General features: G+C 40.3%; 1 protein-coding gene across 1 annotated transcript; it reads left to right on the top strand.

The window, feature by feature from the left end:
• The first annotated feature begins 13,894 nt into the window (after window positions 1-13,894).
• Window positions 13,895-17,441, top strand: LOC150078805 (transmembrane protein 107-like). Its single transcript, XM_090382362.1, has 2 exons — window positions 13,895-14,147; window positions 17,278-17,441. The coding sequence occupies exons 1-2, from the start codon at window positions 13,895-13,897 to the stop codon at window positions 17,439-17,441; spliced, it is 417 nt and encodes a 138-aa protein (XP_090238488.1).
• The last annotated feature ends 3,206 nt before the right edge of the window (window positions 17,442-20,647 follow it).

Here is a 20,647-nt window from a genome sequence, read left to right as displayed (position 1 = left end):
GACTTTGATTTTTTTTTTTTTGACAAGTGTTTAGTGGATGTTAGCTCGTACTATCAATGATCAGGACAAGAAATTTTAGAGGGGAAACCATGAACAATGATTTGTTTTGAAGTTTTACAACTGGTGGCCGTGAAATATTAAGCGAACCCTTAACCAACATCATCCTAGTTTTTGTGGAGGATTTGGTTAATATATTTATGGTGACCATTGAGAAAGATCTGACATGAATAAATTGGCACTTCCAAGAGAGACACGGGAATTGCAATGGATCAGCAGAGTGAGATCATCCGCGTAAGCCTTCTACGTATCCATTTGGAGGTAAAAGGAAGTTTTAATGAGCCTTTCGTCAAGAATGATGTTCCAAACGAGTGGTCCAAGGACAGAGTCCTGAGGGCAGCCCTAGCAGGAGATGAAGAAATAATAGAAACTGTATGATTTTTCAAAAAAGATTATAAAGAGAAAGAAGGCAATCAGCAACACGTAAGCGCTCAACTAGACTACATCACAATAAGAGATCAAAGGCAATAGAGAAATCAACAAAAAATAGCAAGAACGTACTAAGAGTTTTCAGAATGAACCGGAGAAAGGAATTAAACAAGTCCAGGTCGAAAAACCGTATTAATCATCTGATAAAAGAGAGAGAGGTTTTAGTAAAAAGAGAAGTGAGCTACACTGTGCTGCCACTTTATTAGGTACACCCCTGCTGTGCAAACAAATGGTTTGTCCCACAATGTTGCAAGTTACATGACCACAGTTGTAGATATAAATGCAGCAGAACAACCTTTCTAGTATAAATTAGCGTACAAACCGTAGCAAGAATGGGGAATAGGAGTGATCTAACGGACTTCGAACGTGGCATGGTAACAGGTGCAAGACGTGCTGGAAAAAGCATCTCTGAAACGGCAGCTCTCCTGAACTTTTCATGCACCACAGTTTCAAGGGTGTATCGAGGATGGTGCACCGAACAGAAAACTTCCTCTCAACGGCACTCCTGTGGAAGAAAATCGCTTGTTGATGAGAGAGGTCATAGTGACATAGTGTTTTTTGACAAGCGGCACCGGTGCTTTCGCACAACTCCCCATTTCGATCTCTTGTGAAGTAAGACTACTGTCAAGGCCAGATAGCATATGTTAGTGTATGTTCATGTTTGCGTAGTGGGTTATGTTGTTCATCTGGCCACTTAGCCTAGAGTCTGTGGAGCACCACAGGCCGCTGGTTACCATCACTGGCAGTGGGAACCGCACCAGGTAAGGAGGAAGAGAACTCTTGCTGGTCCACCCCGGGGTTAGCCTGAGCTTCCTAGGGAGTGCCCCCCAAAAAAAAAGATTTTTTTTTAAATAGGAGAAGGGGTCTCATTCCCACTCCCGGAGGAGTATTTATGCGAATTCCTACTCAAGTAGGAAAATCAGATATTGTCCTACACCTCGAAGAGAAGAAGTGCCAGCAAGTGAGTGGATCCCACATTGGGCAAGGGCCCAGTATCACCAGTTAAATCTTTTTCGGCCAAGAGTAACTTGTAGGTAATGAGCAGTGTCCCACGCTGGGCAGTGGATTTAGATGATCTACTCAAGTTAGGGGATGAGAGGAGACACAAAGATTCATGAAGCTCAAGGATTGCTTAGCGTTCTTGTATCTATTGTAGAAAGTTCTTTTGGGTTGGTGGTTTGTAAGAGAATTTCCTTTTGAACGTCGAGAGATTCCTGTTATGTCAGGATAAAGATCAATATCCTGTTGGTGTTTTCTTTGATTCCATTCAGGAGATGTTCTGTGAATTGAGTTTTGGGTCCATTATAAGATGGGGGTATGCTGAATAGTTTGCTGTAGGTGGATTTGACACATTTCAAATACAGTCTGGACAAAAGTAGTGAAGGCTTTGTAGTTGGTTTCGTCAATTATGTAGAGATGTTCCTGCCCATGGAGTATATTTCCAGTTCTGGTAATTAGGAGACTTCTGGATAAATCATAAAGAGTGCAATTATACATGAGGTGAATCCAGTCTTCGTTGTCACTTGCAAGGGCAGAGAGGAGAATCAGTGAGACCCAGGGCAAGCAGCTTAGCCCAGAACGATCCATGACCAGTGAGGAGGAACGGGACGTGAAGGCCTGGTGAGTACCACGGCGGAGGTTTTTGTGCAATAATCGTAACTTGTGGAAGAAATCTTTTAGTTGTTTCACCTTCGGCTGTTTGCTCTCAAGATTGTTGCCAATGCTGGAAGAACTTAGAGGAAATCTGATTCATTTCGTTTTTTAGATCATTAGCTAGATCGAGTGTTATATCCAGAATGGTGGTGGGAATTCCTCTCTTTATGCGGTATGCAAAGCCGCGACGAATAACCTCCAAAACCAGAGGAAGAGTATCTGCTAAGACCTGCAGGGCATGATTACTGACTGTGTGGCAAGCTCTGGTCACAGTGAGTAAGATATTGCGTTGAATTGTATGTAGCTTTGCTTGACACATGCAATGAGGGCACGAGAGAACCATATGCCTGCACCATAGCACACAGCTGTTAATATGGTTTTGTAAAGTAGCATGAGCGTCCTCTTCAAACCCCAGTCTGCCCTGCTAATTCTTACGATCATGGCGATATAACGACTTATTTTGTTGGAGAGGTAATTAAGATGGGGTAAGAACGTTAACTGGGAGTCAAAGGTTACTCCTAGATATTTGAGTTGCAATGTCTGCCCAGAGATTTTAATTTGGGGCAGTCTTCTTATGTCCAAGGATCCTTCGAGGAGGATAGTCTACGTTTTTTTCTCCAGAATGTGGTTGTTTGCCCAATTTTGGAGGATCGTTAAGGCAAGGGAGGCAGTTTGCTCAAGCTGAGTTCTAGAATGAGCTTTGATAAGGAGGATGAGGTCATCTCCGTAGGCCATGCAGTCCACAGGGCCTAGATCCATAAGAAGAAATTCATCTAGTATTGAGTTCCAAAAGTAGGGGCCAAGAACTGAGCCCTGTGGACACCCTCTAACAACTGGTCGGGAAGTTTTCTGAAAATTTGTTTGAACAGTTACAGAGTGATTGAAGAGGTAGTTATGGAGACGGTAGAAGTTGAGTGGAATATTGAGTTGACGTAATCTCATGACAGTGCTGGGCCACCAGATGGAATCGAAGGCACCAGAAAAGTGAATGGAGATAGCCAGTAGATATTTTTCTGTGGTTGACTTTGCTGTTTTGAGGAGATTGTTCATAGCGTCTTCAGTGGAGCATCCTGGCTTAAAGCCATACTGCTTTGGAGAGTCTAAGTTGGCTGTCTGGTAAAAGGTAGATAATCTCGACTGAAGTGTACGCGGAGCCCTTAGGGCGCTGCGGAGCACAGGTTGGGAACCACTGTATTAAAGAAATAATAATTTTAAAAAATTGAATATAAATAAAATAGATAAAGTAAAAAAAAATGCGACAAGTTAGAGTAGGAGTAGAGTCTGAACTAGGGGGGGGATACAGGTAGAAACATGGGGATGATAGGGAGGACAACCCCAAACTGGTCAGTGGGGATAAGCTCCACCAGGAGAAAAAAGAGAAGCAGGGAGGGGGAGGGGATAGAAACCGCCCCCTGGGACAGAATATAGTTAAATAAGAGCAGGCCACAGAGAAGGGGGGGCCTACTAGAGATTGAAACAGAGAGGAGCGGGGAAAGGTCGCTGAGTTGACCGTGTCCATTTCAAACTCATAAAATTTATTGATTTTACTCCTTCCATTAGTGTACAAGTAAGTAAATGTGTGCTTTTTAAGCAATTGTATGTCAAAATAGAATTAATTCCACCTCTGCTTATGGCTGGAATTAAATTAATAGCCAGTATACCTACCTTGCCCCAAAATTGGCAGTTTTCCAGTCCACCCTTATATTTTATCGGTATTATCAGAAATTATCCTCGCCCCTCTTCTATTCAATTGTACCCAATCTCTTTAAAAACACTCCTATAAATTCTTTTCCCTGAACCATGCACAATCTCCATGGCCAAATGGATAGGCAAGTTTCTCATCATAAACTTCCCCCTATCATTTTTGACAAAATTCCAGACACTTTAAAATTAAGCCCTAGCTCACACTTTTTTACTGACCATCAGCTAGTTTGTAAAGTAAAGCTTCAGAATACCTGCCATTAACATTATTTGTACTAACATGTACAATAGTATTAACATTTGTGTCTTTAAAGGATAATTGTTTTACATCACCAGCTTTTGCCTCTTGCAAAATAACAATGTACAGTATACTGAATGGACAGAAATCATGCGATACCTACCTAGTAACGGGTAGACCCACCTTTCGCCGGATAAGGGCAGTCACACGGCGAGGCATTGAGTCTACTAGTTCACGAAAGCGTTCCACAGACATTTTCATCCACGCTTGCTGCACCGCTGTCCATAATTCCTTCGCATTCTTGGGTGGAGGATCCAAAGCTCGAATGGACCTTTCCACAGCGTCCCAAAGATGTTCCACAGGTTTCATATTCGGTGAACGGGGAGGCCATTGCATGGTGGTAAAATCTGCTGAATGCTCTTTGAACCTGAATGCACTCTGAATGCTCTTTGAACACGGCTCTGTGGGGAGGTGCATTGTCCTTCTGGAAGAGTCCATTGCCCTGTGGGTGCACAATGACCATGAAGGGATGGAGATGGTCTGCAAGGATGGATATGTAACCTGGACCATTTAGAGATGCGTCTAGACGTACCAGAGGTCCCAACATGCCCGAGACCATTACCGACCATCCACCTGCCTGAACAGTTCCTTGTTAACATGATGGGTGCAAAGTTTCGGGCGATTTCCGCCAGATACGCACCCTCCCGTCCGCTCGAAATAACTGGAAACGGGACTCATCGGACCATGGGACTCGTCTGCAATTATCCAAGATCCAGTGCCGATGTTCTTTCGCCCAGTTGAGGCATAGATTCTTGTGTCGTGGTGTTAGCTATGGGACTCTGGTGGGTCGGCGGCTCCCATAACTTATTACGGCTATTGATCGCCTGATAGACTTGGTGGAGACGTTTCTGGCACCTCCCTCCCTCGTTGAAGTCGGCTGTGATTTGTTCCACTGTCGCTCTCCGGTCGGCTGAAACAATGCGAGACAGATGTCGACGGCCACGTTCATCCACCACCTTTCTCTATCCACAGCCCTCTCTCTATCTATTTCTCTATCTATCCCTCGACTGATGCCTTACAGGTAGTTGCGGGCAGAATTCCAGCTTTATATAATGTTTTATTAGCTGGAATGATGTACTACACCAAGAATAATATAAGAAAAACGATATTAGGAGTTTCTTCCTGCCTAGAAGAAAATTATATATATTCAAGAAATGATCTAAAGCTAGAAAAGAAAAGGATTATTCTTGAGATAGAAAATCTTTGGCAACAGAATTGGCAAAATTCTGAAAAGGGCAGGCAGTCTTACATGTTCTTACCATCAGTTCACACTATTAATTTAAAAACAAAACCATGGCTCCAATTTGGCTTAAATGCTATGTTTTTGATGACTGGTCATGGCTTAGCTAAAAGGCTGTTTGAACTTGGACTTAGAGAGTCTGATCTCTGCACCTGTGGCGGTGTGGAGACTTCTGAACATATAATGTTTGAATGTGCTCAGTATAGTGATTTTAGAAATGTATTAGAATGCTCAATTGGTGAGTCGATGGAATGGGATCGTCTCAGTGTTCTGTTTTCTTGTAGAAGGAACTTTAATTTCTTTAATGAATTTATAAGCGCAGTTTTTCGGAGAAGAAAAAGTCTGCTAGATAGTAGTGGCCTGTCTCCCAGGGATGGAAACCGCTCTCATCAAGATATGTAAAAGAACAAACATATTGTTCCTAAGAGCGGGCTAAATGGCCAATATATTGTTGAGTTCAGTTTTAACTTTCAGTTTAAAATTTAACTAAATTTAATCTTCTAATTCTGATGCCAGTCTACGATGAGACGAAAGCCACGGATGTGCAGCTGCACAGGTAGTGGTGGGCTCAGGCGCTTTAAATGAATATCCACAGCCCTGTGGCACCCACCGGTATAGCACTACTTCCGGTGGGTGCGGGATTTTTGTGCATGAGGCACTTAAAATAGAAGACCAGGCCCAGCACCAAATGAATATGGGTGGCCATTAGGGTCTATTCGCCAACGGGGACCGGCTGTGCAGGTGACAGCTTCTCCCTGGTGGCGAAGAGACCTTCCATACAGGTCTATTTTGCAGAGGTTCTGCACAAAGTCAACTTTATCAGGTGGAGATAGACGGAAGTCTAGGTGCCACCTTATACATAATAATAATAATAATAATAATAATAATAATAATAATAATAATAATAATACAATACAATACAATACAATTTTATTTATCAAGAGAATTCGTTTACAATAAATAATAATAATAATAATAATAATATTCACAGCCCTAGTCTGCGTGGGTAGCACAGTGGTATCGTCACCGTCCTCCCCACACCGGGTGGAAAAGGCCCGGGTTCGAATCCCGTCGATGACGCGAGGAACTTTAGTGGGCTTTTTTCACTCCGTGGTTGATTTAGTCGGTCTCAGGCGTAGATAGCAAAGTTTTTTTCCCTCAAAAACTGAGGTTTTTTCGTCCGGCAAAACAGGCAAATCGACCAGAGAACACACGCAATTTACAGACACGAATACGGGTTAATGTAATCATTTACGGGTAACCCTAATATAGTAATTTGATTTATCCATAGCCCTACAGCGGCTTTTCTTGAGAAGACAACTAATCGCAGCAACGTGATAACTCTCTACTAAATGAACCCAGGGACCCAGATGGTACTGGAACAAGGCAGCTAAACTTGAACAGCATTACCATCATTGGTTCACACCAATTATGGTAATGCTGACCTTTGAATAGAGACAACCCACAAATTAAGACAATCTAAGAAAGACAAAAGGTTCGTATACTTCTGGACTTGATTCTCACGGATGTGATAAATAAGACAATCTCCTAGATAAAGACTGACAATGCCACCGGCATGCCATTAGATGTCAACTGCTTTTCTTGGCCAACTAGCTTTCCGAACCGGGTACTCTAACTTGGTTCACTTTAATTCCCCCTCCCCTGGTATGGAGAGGGAGGGGACGGGTTTCTGTCTCCTCCCCCTCCCCCTCCCACCCCCTTTTTCTCCTGGTGGGGCCAGTCCCCACTGACCTTTCTGGGGTTGCCTTCCCTATCATCCCCACATTTCTATGTCTTCCCCTTCCTCATTCTTCACCCCTACTCCAACTAAATATGTGTTTTATTTTTTTTATTTTTATTTTTTATTATTTTTTCCCCCTTTTTTTACTTTATTTATTTATTTTTATTATTATTATTACAATTTTTTTTAAATTATTTATTTTATTTTTATTTTTTCCCCCTTTTTTACTTTATTTATTTATTTTTATTATTATTATTACAATTTTTTTTAAATTATTTATTTTATTTTTATTTTTAATTTTTTTATTTTATTTTTATTATTTTTATTTTTTTATTTAATTTTTTTTATTTAACTTTTTTATTTTATTTATTTTATTTTTTTGTAATTTTTATTTTTATTTATTTATTTATTTTTTATAATTTTTTTTTTAGGCCCTTGCCACTGAAATCTTAGGAAATTAGGTGGCAGGGCCTACCAGAGTACTTACTTCTAATGCGATCCCTCTATGCCTGACCTGACACCTCGGGGCTAAGTGTGGGCAACAGCTAGGGACCCAACGGCTAAAAGGTCAGAGGAACAACACAACATAAACATGTACCTCACACTTTTTAAAATCTCTGGCCTTCACAGTGTTCTGTGTTTCACAAACACAGAACACTGTGAAGTCCAACACGGAGATGGGGGAAACCCCTGGGGCCGTTAGACAATGAACACTACACTTTACACTTATCCACAGCCCTGTGGTCGGTCTTTTGGTGGACTAATGAGCTCACAAAGATGAGAAAGGAGTTAAATAAATTAAGGGGGATATGTCAAAAGCATCGGGGAAGAGGTAATTTAGATATTGTGATAAATTATAGAGGTATATATATCAAGAAAAAAGGAGAATGTATATTGAGGAAATAAATGATTCCAAGAGTAATCACTGGAAGATGTATGTCGAGGAGCAAGGATTCCGAGACCTATGGGGTACCATATATAAAATTTTAAATTCCAAGAAAAATGTAAATTTAAGCAATGTAACCACTACGTTAGGAACTGAGGGCGATCAAACGTTAGGGTGGAAAGAAACAGTACAGGATACTTGGTGATCTTTTTCCAAGCTTAGACCAAGAGGAGAATACGCCGACTGGAAATAGTCTAATAGAATACGATGAGTGCTTAAAAGGAAGAAGTGGAACGTTGGTTTAACACGCAGGAAGTTGAGTCCGCTGTGAACCTGGCAAAGGATGGTAAGTCTCTGGGCCTTGATAGAATTGAAGTAGTTGCATTGAAGAAAGCGTTTATGCTGACTCCGCAGATTTTTGTGGCTTTATAATATAAGTGCCCGAGAGGGGGTGCATTTTCTAGGAGCTGGAAGGTTGCACATGTGAAGCTGTTGATAAAAGGTACAGATAGATTACTAAATGAGACTGGCGCATACCGACCCATTGCTCCCCTCTCTGTGATGGGAAAGGTTTATGAAAAGCTGTGTGTAAACCGGCTGATGATTAATTATGAAAATAAGTCTGTCCTCAGAAAACCAGTTTGGTTATAAAAAATGGTAAAAGTACTGAGGACGCAGTATATAGACTAACCAGAACATGAGGAGAGTAATACTAAGTATGTACTGGCCATATTCATGGACTTCTGTGGTGCATTTCACAGACTCTGGTGGGAAAGCATCTTGTCTAGAATACGAAGAACAGGTTGTACTAGGATTATGTATAAAGTTATAAAAGACTACTTTAGTCAAAGGAAAATATTGGTAAGAAATAAGTACGAGCAGTTAGAAAAGGAAATGTGGTGAGGCTGCCCTCAGGGCTCGGTGATGGGCCCTTTTGTCTGGAACATAATGTTTGATACCTTCCTAGAGAAAGAGATTGATGGAGTACAATGCATAGCGTATGCCGATGACCAGTTATATTAGTACATGGAGTATCTCGCTCTCAGATAGAGGCTAGGGCTGGGTGTACTCTAAGTTTACTAAGTGATTGGAGCTACCAAAACAAATTGGAAATTTCGATTGGTAAAACTGTTCAAATGCTCTTAAAGGGTAGGCTGAACATGAACCCACCACCCACCTTGCGGCTGAATGGGGATCTCGTTAGATATGTCAGGATGACTAAGTACTTGGGCCGCCAGTTGGAAAAAAGACTTTTTACAGAACATACAAAATACTTAAAAATTAAGATAAGGCTCTTGTATGCCGGTGTCCGAAGAGTAGTTAGTGCTGATTGGGGCATAACAGGACATTCACTGAATTTTTTATACAGGGTGATTCACTACCAGTGCAACAAACTTGCAGGAGATGTAGGGGGGCACAAAGACGAATCGGAATCACATAGCATTGCAGGGTCCGAAATGCCTTCGTCATGCGGTAGAGGACGTTGAACGGGAGGTCGCGTGAACAGCGATCCCGCTGGAAGTCGGCATTTGTGAACCGGTTCCCGAGGCAGTAGGATGAACGAGTATTCAAACGTTGAACTGGCCGACATGCACCTCGCGTATGGAACTGCGGACTGTAACGGGCGCGCCGCTCTGCGCTTGTACCAGGAACGTTTCCCGCACAGGTGTGTTCCTCATCATACGATTTTCGCACGTGTGCACAGAAGGTTACGTGAGACTGGTTGTTTCACGAGAGGTACCACGAATCGAGAGCGAACGACGAGGATGCCAGACAATGAGGAGAATGTCCTACGTCTTGCAGAAGGCAATCCGAGTACGAGTACTCGAGCGATAGGGCAACAATTGGGTATTTCCCAATCCACTGTATGGAGGATACTGTCAACAAACCAAATGAGTTCATACCATCTGCAACGCGTCCAATCATTGGAGCCTGCTGATTATCCACTCCGGAGGACTTTTGCTACTTGGTTTCTTCAACAGAAACGGTTCGCAAATGCTGACTTCCAGTGGGATCGCTGTTCACGCGACCTCCCGTTCAACGTCCTCTACTGCATGACGAAGGCATTTCGGACCCTGCAATGCTATGTGATTCCGATTCGTCTTTGTGCCCCCTACATCTCCTGCAAGTTTGTCGCACTGGTAGTGAATCACCCTATAACTGCTTATTTGTCCCTATCGTGACCTATGCTTCTGGGGCTTGGGTACGTACAGTAATAACTGTGATGGTCCATAAGTACTTAACCCAGGCACAAAGATTTGCATTATTGGGAGTCACCAGGGCATGGCAGACGGTTTCCTCTGACGCTTTGCAGTTGGTTGCAGGAAGGATGCCGGCCTACTTCGAGATATTGCTAAAAGTCCTATTATTCTTTACCAAAAACAATATACGTAAAGTTGTTCTTGATATAGGTTCATGCCCGAATGAGGAACATGTATATACCAGAAATGACATACGTATAGAAAAGACGAGAATAATAAGTGAGATTCACAACAAATGGCAGGACTTAATTCAAATAAAGGAAGACAAACTTATTTGTTTCTTCCTAATATAAATATAGTGGGCACCAGTAAAAAGCCTTGGCTGCAGTTTGGGTTAATGGCAACCTTCTTAATAACCGGGCATGAATTAAGGCTGAGACATTTTGAGCTGGGTCTTCAAGAATCGGGGCGATGCATATGTGGAAGTGAAGAAACTTCCAGCCATATTATGTTAGATTGTGTTCTCTACACAGATATATAAGATCTAGACTTGAAAGATGTATGGGTTGCTTGGATGAAGCTGAGCTGAGTGTCCTGTTTGCTAATAAAATACAATTTTCTTATTTTAATGAATTTGTTAAAGTTTTTAAGAGACGGCAAAGTCTAATAGATAGTAGAGGCCCGTCTCCACGAAGCATGGATGGAAACTGCATTGATTATGGCTGGCAGTTAACCCGGTTAACATAATAAAGTTTGTCCTCCTCAGAGCAGACTAAGTGGCTTAAAGTTTGAATATTTTTTTTTTAGTTCAAATTTTTAAATTATAAAACTCTAAGATTCAGATACCATTAAATTGAGACCCTAGCCACGGATGTGTTGCGGCACAGGTAGTGGTAGGATTTGGTGTCTTAAAATGGAAATGTCCACAGCCCTGGTCTGCACGGTATCATCACCGTCCTCCCCACACCGGGTGGAAAAGACCCGGTGAATCCCGTTGATGACGCTAGGAACTTTAATGGGCTTTTTTCACTCCTTGGCTGAGTTACTGAATGTCAAGCGAAGATAGCAACATTCCTCTCCCCCCCCCCCCCAGCAACTCGGGTTTTTCGCCCACAAAACAGGAAAATCGACCAGAGAACACACGCAATTTACAGACAAATAAATATATGGGTAGATGTAAGAAATTACGGATGGTCCTAATATAATAATTTGTAGGGCTAGTAATGCGTCAGGTGTTGCGGTACTGTCCTTACAAGATACACATGCTACAGCAACTAAAGCATGGTGATGCAGATATTCGTTTCACATACGCACTTCAGTTTCTGACGCGAATGACAGTGGATATCACTTGGCCATGGAACATCCTTTGGAGTGATGAAGCCCACTTCTGCTTTTATTATTATTTATATTTTTACTAGCTATATGGTGCAAGGAAGCCTGAGACTTATGCTGCACCAGCCAAAAAAAAAAAAAAAATTCTTGAGTTACCCTGAGAGAGAGAGAGAGAGAGAGTCAAAAGGGAATCACCAAGAAAGAGAAGAATGATGATATCCAGCTCAGGACCCTGGGTGTGTCAAGCCGATACTCACCAGATGTGAGCCCCTGGGGTTATGGGCAAGTGAATACGCACAACTGTTGCATTTGGGCAACAGAAAACGCTAGAGTTATCCAAGTGATCCTGTACCTGCCAAGCGGTAGGTTCGTCCACTAGCGAGAGGGATGACAGTGTCATCCCTCTCGCTAGTGGACGTTCATGGGATACCTGGTTCCCGTTGCCCGGGAACCAGGTATCCCATGAATTCTCTCCTACAGTGTACATCTTCATGGATGGATCAAAAGCCCTGGTGCTTATTAGCACACTTGGCCACAAAATTATGTCAAAGGCACCCTGAAAGGTTGTTGTATGGTCAGACTCTGCACACCACCTGTATTTTCACAAGGACATTGATGGTGCTGCACTGTCTGATGAGGTCGTACTACCTTTCCGATGGTTATATGGAACTATTCTTCTGTGTTCCTATGGATTACTTGACCAGCTTTGAATGATGTAGAGTTTTAGAAGCATCAGCGTCTAAGGCAGTATTGCTTCGCGTTACTGTCTGTAAATGGCATGTGTTCTGTGGTCGATTTTCTGTTCGACGGACGAAAAACCCGAGTTTCCGGGAGAAAAAACCATACTGCCTTCGCCTTACACCAGGTGGAAAAGGCGTGGGTTCGAATCCCGTCGATGACGCGAGGAACTTTAATGGGCTTTTTTCACTCCGTGGCTGAGTTAGTCGGTCTCAGGCGTAGATAGCAAGGTTTTTCTACCCAATAACTGGGGTTTTTCGTCCAGCAAAACAGGCAAAACGACCATAGAACATACGCAATTTACAGACACAAATACAGGTTAATGTATTTAATTACGGGAAACCCTAAAGTAATAATAATAATAATAATGCCTTCGCCTGAGATCGTCTAGCTCAGCTAGTTGTAAAAAAGAACCATAAAACGGCCTTTTAGGGAATTTTAAGACTTGTCCACTGGGTCTGGAGAGGACGCGGTTCTACCAACTGTGCTACCCCACGAAGTAGGCTTTCAGCAATTGTGTGTATCGAGAAACCAGAAGTGTGATATCCAGCAGTAATACTTATTTGGAAATCCGGCCCGAGTCACATCTTTTGTAAGAAGGTCCAATTAACTATGAAAAGCGGGTGCCCCATACCTTTTTGCAGGTAGTGTTTATTGTACCATGGGTAAAAATGGAATATTTTACAAACCGGAACGCTCCTTAACATAATATCTTATTTTTAATAATGAAGCATGTATATGACATTACCAATGCTCAAGGCCAGATTTATAGAGGTTCAATGGTGCAATTTCTCTGCCGTACTTGCGTTTTGGGGTTTCCGGAATAATGCAGTTTCGATTGCATTGTTCTGGAACTTCAAGTAAGGCCCAAACGTCATTACTTTTAAGACCTCTAAAAATATGTACTCCTGACCACAGAGAAGTAAGATATTATTATTATTAGCCGTATGGTGCAAGGAAGCCTGAAGCTTAAGCTGCACCAGCCAAAAAAATTCCCGAATTTCTTCGCAGTGTCGTCTATGGGAGTGCCCGCTCTGTATGTTATTACTCTGTGCCCTAGACCACAGAGTAGTAACAAAATTTCTACGTTCAACGAACACTAGAAATCGAGACACAGAAGCAACTTTATTAGCGTTGGGCATGCGAGCTATTACTCAGTGAGTTTTGATGGCCACAGATCGCCGCGTTAGTTTCGTGTTCTGAAAGTGAGGGCGCTGGGATGAATTGAGCAAGAGTCCACTCTGTATCTTACTTCTCTCTGCCCCAGACTACCTAAATCCAGTATTGCCGATGCTTCTGACAAATCGAGACTGTGTTCCGGTGTCTTCGTTTGATTCCGAGCCTTATTTGTTTCCAAAGCTCTGTAACTTTTCAGCGGCTTTATATGTAACGTAATCTGTATTGCAGAACAGTAACATGAGTAGTGTCTTTCTAATGATGTGATTTTTATTTTGACTGGCAGCACAGCAGTATAATATCTTACTACTCTGTGGCTGGCGGGAAATACTGTTGTCGAGAGTGTGTATTGAATTTGTTTTCTAATACAGTATCTGAAATATATTCAATGTTGCTTGTAATATTTTTTTAGTTTATTTATGTACAAAAGGGAATGTAATTAATGGAAATCACAGGACTTATACCTGCTAGATTTTTGACAACAGTAGCCCACCTTGTTATATTAATTACAATTCTGTGGTCAAGAGAAGAAAATGTTTTGGCATGCCTACCATGGTCTTATAGTGATGGCGATTATAAAGCTAAGGATAGAGAATTGCTTGTTGGACTTTCTTTGGGTTTGTGCCTGATTATTTTTGAACTGATAGGATTCTTTTCAGGACTATCAATGTTTTTTCCGGTACAAGCCCTTATATGTATCCTTTAGCTTGCTTATTTCCTTCGTTGTTCATTTTTTCGAACACTGCATGGTTTATTTGTTATTTTTTGATGACGATTCATAAATAATATGAATGGGTTATTTAAATTTTTTTTCCCTCCAGATTGTCATATTTAGTTGCCAGAACTGTTGATGCAAATGCGGAGAAATATTTCAAACCTAGATGGGGGGGGGGGCTTAGCCAAACAAATTTTTTAACTAACTCGCTACGTGATCCTTACTAACAATCTTCCTAATTTATAGCGATCTATTTATATTTTTCACAAAACTCTGATTTTTTTTTTAAATTATCACCTGCTTGTGAAACCACTCACAAAAATTGTTTGATATGAAGCGGCATTTAAAGAAATAATACAGATACACGCAAAATTTTAACGTGAAACGTTTTCAAGGTTAGTTTTTATTTAATTGTAAGGGTTCGTTGGCATTCAACAGTTTATCAAAAACTTACAGCTGGTAACCCTATTCCATTTCATTACAAAAATTGAATGGATTGTATCTGGGCACTAATGCTAGTTGCCTTAGAATGCACACCCTACTTTGTGTTAGTAACTGATGCAAGGAAGCAAACTTACAGCATCAACCAAAAATTATATATATAAATAATAAAAAAAAAACAATTTCCACGTTACCTGTCCAGACCCCCTAGTATAATTTCTCCTAAATTTATTCACACTACCAACTTCCATAACACCAAATGGAAGTTTATTACAACAATCCATTAACGTCATACTTGCTGAAAGCAACTTTAAGAACTCTTTATTGCATACAGTAAAAAGATAAACATTTCATGTTTATCTTTCAACAAATTTTCCCCAATTTAATTTTTTCGATCTTATGTGTGTTCTCTGAGAAAGAGTAAGGATATTATCAACAGTTGGCTTACTCAGTCCATTCATAGCTTTAAACGGTAACAAGAAAAAAATACCCTTTTATTATGTAATGAAACTAAACAGGCCCTAGGTTTTAACTTCAGTATTTATAGTTAAGAAAAAAATTAAATATACTATTGCATGTAAAATTATTTAAGTCTTTGTTTGAAATGTACTAGGATGAAAAGTAGTATTTTTTTTTGCTATATGCTTTTTCTAGATTTTGTATTTTCTTAAACCATGCGTGTCCCAGACGAAAGCTGCAACCAATTATTAATAAATTTAGCCAGGTTGTGTTAATTGCTTCTTGTGGTATGCAACCACCAATTTTGGAGAAAATTCTGAATTAAGTTTTTACATTTTTTTTTTTTTTTTTTCACCCACTAATAACAATGGTTTGTATGTTTTTTCAACTTGGATTTTCTTTTAGAGCAAACAATTTCAATACTTTTTCCTTCCTTGCGGCTTTCATATTTGGTTAGTCAAAAAAAAGGTTAGGTTAGTTTATGTCACTAATTTGGGACTGATTCAAGCGAAGAATTGTGTCTGTAACCTTTAATATTTAAAAATAACTAAATGCACAAGGCATAATACGTTAAGAGTAAGAGTTTAATATCTGTATAATGTCGGTGTAGATACACCATAGATAACTCTTAAGAAACTACAATGGTAGTTTGGGAGGCATCATTTGCTCTGTATCTCATATCTGCTCTTCCTTCACAACGAGTTGCCATGATATTGCACTACCCTGAATAAGTAATGCTTCACTGATAGAGAAGAATATTGCTACTTATTCTCAGTGAGTACTACCACCCAGACGGCACCATTTCAAAGCTATTGGCCTATCATCGGTGGGTGGGTAGATACCCTGGTATTGCAGACATATCTTCACAACTGGGTTGTTATGTCTGCAATACCAGGGTACCTGCCCACCCACCGATGATAGGCCAATAGCTCTGAAATGGTGCCGTCTGGGTGGTAGTACTCACTGAGAATAATTAGTGAAGCGTTACTTATTCAAGGTAGTGCAATATCATGGCAACTCGTGAAGGAAGAGCACAATATGAGATACAGAGAAAATGATGCCTCCCACACTACCATCATAGTTTCTTAAGAGTTATCTATGGTGTATCTACACCAACATTATATAGATAGTAACTTTTAATGTACAGTATGACCCTTGAAATTTTGTTAGATCAAGTGGTTATGTATAGTTCTTAGGGGGGAAAAAAGAAAATTTGGATATTTTTTTAAATTTTTTCTGGGATTTCCTTAATCAGCTCTAGCAGATGATTACCCTTTTATGCCCTTAACTAATCCTGGTGCTCTTCTCTGTACTCCAACTTATCCACATCCTTCCTAAAATGAGGTTTCCAAATCTGTGTATAGTATTTAATGTGCTGCCTTATCATTACTTCCATATCTCTGCTGGCAAAATTCCTGTATATCATTAACAAAATGGCATGAGCTGCCATAGCAACCCATCTGCACTTCACAGAGACCATGTCTGACTTCATAACTATCCCCAGGTCTTTTTCATTGTCTGCTAACTACTGCACAGTTGAATGTTATCCTGGAATTACTGTTCTCTTTTAACCTAGATTTATGAGTTAGAACTCATAGATAGGCAGCTTGCTCAGGAACAAAACATTTCTTATTTTGCTGGATGTCTGCTTTCTACACCAATATGTTATAGAAACAACAAGAGAAAGCAATATTCTTGATCTGATTATCAGCAGAGATTCTTCATGTATTAAGAATCATCACATAAAGGAAACTTTATTTGATGATTCTTAATATTCTTTGATGTGGAATTTATACTACAGTATAACTATTTTGGATAGTGCTGCATTAAAAACGATCCATTTGTGAAATTACTAGGAAATACGAAATATTTGGATTATTCATTTAAAAATTTCTTGATTGTATATATATTTCTGTATACTTTTTGGTAACTTTTATTTAGAAAATGGCTAACAGAAACATAAAATCACATTTCTGTGCACTTGGTAGTTGATATTTTGTGGATCCTTTTAAAGAATAAAGGGAATCTTTAAAAAGATTTGGCACACCCATCTGTTGGAGAAGGTGAACAGTTAATTTTTTAACATGTTTTTCATTAAAAATAAAATTCAATAATTTTTATTTTTCAAAATTCCTGCTAATTTTTATTAAGTTAATGTATTGTGCTTGTTAGAAATCATATAGAATTGCTTTCCTTAACATATATATCAGCTATTTTAGCTCATTCTAGTGCATGTGTTGCTTTAGCTTTTTTCATTGCTGACAGTTGGGATTGCAACTTGTATTGGTGGGTGTTTGGTTTCTGTAGTGCCTTACCTGCTTTTACAGAAATTATTTTATTAATAGGAATTCTTGGACTGAAAAAAACATTATAATATATTCTAGCCTGTGATAATTGGTGCCTAAATATAATAAAAGTGTTAAAATTCATGAACTACTCAGACAAACAGAAAATTAAATTGCAAATGCCCTCTTTATCTTATTGATTTTATTGAAATATCTCATTATACACATTCTTTCAGATCATATTTTTTAATTGTTTCAAATCTTGTATATGTGAAAGCAGCAGATGGCCTCTGTGCTGACCAGATTGGAATCTTGTGCATTTTCATTAGTGTTAGCAAATAATCAAAGGAAGCGAGCTTACACAGCATTAGCAAAAAAAAAAAAAAAAAACTACCCACCTCATCTGCCCATACCTTCTAATAATTCGTCTAATTCTTAAATTTATTCACTTCTAGAACACCAGATGGAAGTTTATTCCAACAAACAGCTACTCTCCCTCCAGTCAGAAGCAAATTTTAGCACATCTATATTGCAGACATCAGTTTTCAATTCATGTCCCCCTATGTGTGTTCTCTCAGAAAGAGTAAGGTTGCTATTATCATTTAGTTTACTTAATCCATTTAAAGCCTTAAACACTTCGGTCAGGTGTCATAGCAGGTGCTTGGTTTCCAAGTGCTGCAGTTTGCAAAACTGAGGTCATGGTAGGAATATCTTTTTGTGTTTCATGATTCGAATATCCTTTTGTGTCCTTGGCTAATCTTGTTGCGATTCTCTGCACCCATTCCAACAGTTTCTCAACTTAAAATGAGGCTTCGAGACATGTATACACTACTTAAGGTGCAGCCTCACCATTACCTTATACAAAAGAATAATTGCCTCCTTGTCCCTGCTGGCAGAATTTCAGTATATTATTAACAGAATCCCATGAATTCCTAGCACTCTCTGTATTGCACAGAGAACTTGTATGACTGTACAGTTGCTGCCATGTCTTTTCATTCTCTATTACCTTGAGTGTAGTACCACACAGTTGGGATGTTATTCTGGGATTACTGCTGCTGCCACTATACACTACCTTGCATTTGTGTTCAACTTTAATTACTGTTTCTCCGTTCATTTCAGTATTTCTAGATTTTTTTGCAGTAGAATGCCTTGATTCATGTCATTAATGACTGTTGTATTGAGCTTGATATGCCTTATCAGTATCATTTAATAAATATTGAAAATGGTAAGGGCCTAGCACTGAACACTGAGGGTGCTACTAATAACATAGATCAAGAAGAGCAGTGCCCATTAATAACCACCTTCTGTCTTCTTCCATTCAACCATTCTGTTATCCATAGCAGTAACTTGTCCCTAATGCCACTCTGCTCCAATTTGTACAGCAGTCTTTCATGTGGTCAGAGGCTTGGTTTTGACACTGTTCCACATGAAAGTCTATGATTTCAAAAATTATTTTTTGCATCCAGCTGCTTTGTTACTGCATTGTAATAGCTAATCAGATTGGTCAGATAAGATCTTCCCTTATTCATGCTGTGATGCAGTCCTATTCAGATGATCCTACAGTACTTCTTTAGCCACTGACCTGGAACTTAATTCATGCTTACAGGTCTGTAATTGCTCTCTTCACCCTTTGCTCTCCCTTTGTGAATAGGAGAGACTTTTGCACATCTCCAGTCTATATGTATTTCCCCAGAATCTAAGGATGCTCTTGTAATTATGTCCAAAGTTTTGCTTACCTCTTTTGCTGCTTTTAATATAATTGGATAGATTCAATCAGACCATTATGTGTGAGAATGCCTAAAAGATACTAGTCTTCGTTTCCAGTTAGCAAAAAAAGGAAGACTTCATGAATACATTGTCGCAATCCAGAATTCTCCTGGTAATTCGGAATGTGTTCAAGAGTTAATGCAAAGACACATTGATGACTATCATTGCTCAAGGAGGTCATTTTGAACACTTGCTGCTGTGTACAAGCCACTGAACACCTTCAGAATATTTATAATAATGCTTTCTTAATCACTACCAAGAATAGCAACATTGCTGTAATTTCTAGATCTATGTTTGCATATACTTTTTTAATCTTTTTTTTTTTTTTTTTTTAATAGAACTTGTTCCCTAACTGTGTTTACAAATTTTAAGGTGTGAAGAAAATTAGTCAGTGTCAAATGAATTTTGGACATGCATATACAGGGTGATTCACTACCAGTGCGACAAACTTTCAGGAGGTGTAGGGGGCACAAAGACGAATCGGAATCACATAGCATTGCAGGGTCCGAAATGCCTTCGTCATGTGGTAGAGGACGTTGAACGGGAGGTCGCGTGAACAGCGATCCCGCTGGAAGTCAGCATTTGCGAACCCGTTTCTGTTGAAGAAACCAAGTATCAAAAGTCCTCGGAGTGGATAATCCGCAGGCTCCAATGATTGGACGCGTTGCAGATGGTATGAACTCATTTGGTTTGTTGACAGTATCCTCCATACAGTGGATTGGTAAATACCCAATCGTTGGCCTATCGCTCGAGTACTCGTACTCGGATTGCCTTCTGCAAGACGTAGGACATTCTCCTCATTGTCTGGCGTCCTCGTCGTTCTCTCTCGATTCGTGGTACCTCTCGTGAAACGACCAGGCTCACGTAACCTTCTGTGCACACGTGCAAAAATCGTATGATGAGGAGCACGCCTGTGCGGGAAACATTCCTGGTACAAGCGCAGAGCGGCGTGCCCATTACAGTCCGCAGCTCCATACGCGAGGTGCATGTCGGCCAGTTCAACGTTTGAATACTCGTCCATGCTACTGCCTCAGGAACCGGTTCACAAATGCTGACTTCCAGCGGGATTGCTGTTCACCCGACCTCCCGTTCAATGTCCTCTACTGCATGACGAAGGCATTTCGGACCCTGTAGTGCTATTTGATTCCGATTCGTCTTTGTGCCCCCTACACCTCCTGCTGGCCCCTCCGTAGCCAGGTGGGCAGGAGCAGCAGTGCGTAGCACACGCTTCTTGATTAGACCGGGGTTAGATCCCGTGACCACCAAATACGGAGGATGCGAAAAGGTCAGGGAATGACCACCGCATATCCCCGGAGCAATATGGCCTTAGTTGCTAATGCTCCTAAAAACCAAATAACAAACAATAACCTCCTGCAAGTTTGCCGCACTGGTAGTGAATCACCCTGTATATAATACTTCTCAAACAAATGGTCCTTTCATGGAAAATCCAAATGGTAGCACTGATTTAAAGGCAGGAAATTGTGAGCTGGAGAACTGTATATATCTTAAAAGCACTACAGTTTCTTTC

Source organism: Mastigoproctus giganteus, chromosome 10, assembly GCF_048544385.1.
Source record: "Mastigoproctus giganteus isolate SK-2022 chromosome 10, ASM4854438v1, whole genome shotgun sequence".
Lineage (NCBI taxonomy): Eukaryota > Metazoa > Arthropoda > Arachnida > Uropygi > Thelyphonidae > Mastigoproctus > Mastigoproctus giganteus.
Note: the sequence above shows the minus strand (reverse complement) of the source record. Positions and strands in the feature narration are given on the sequence as shown.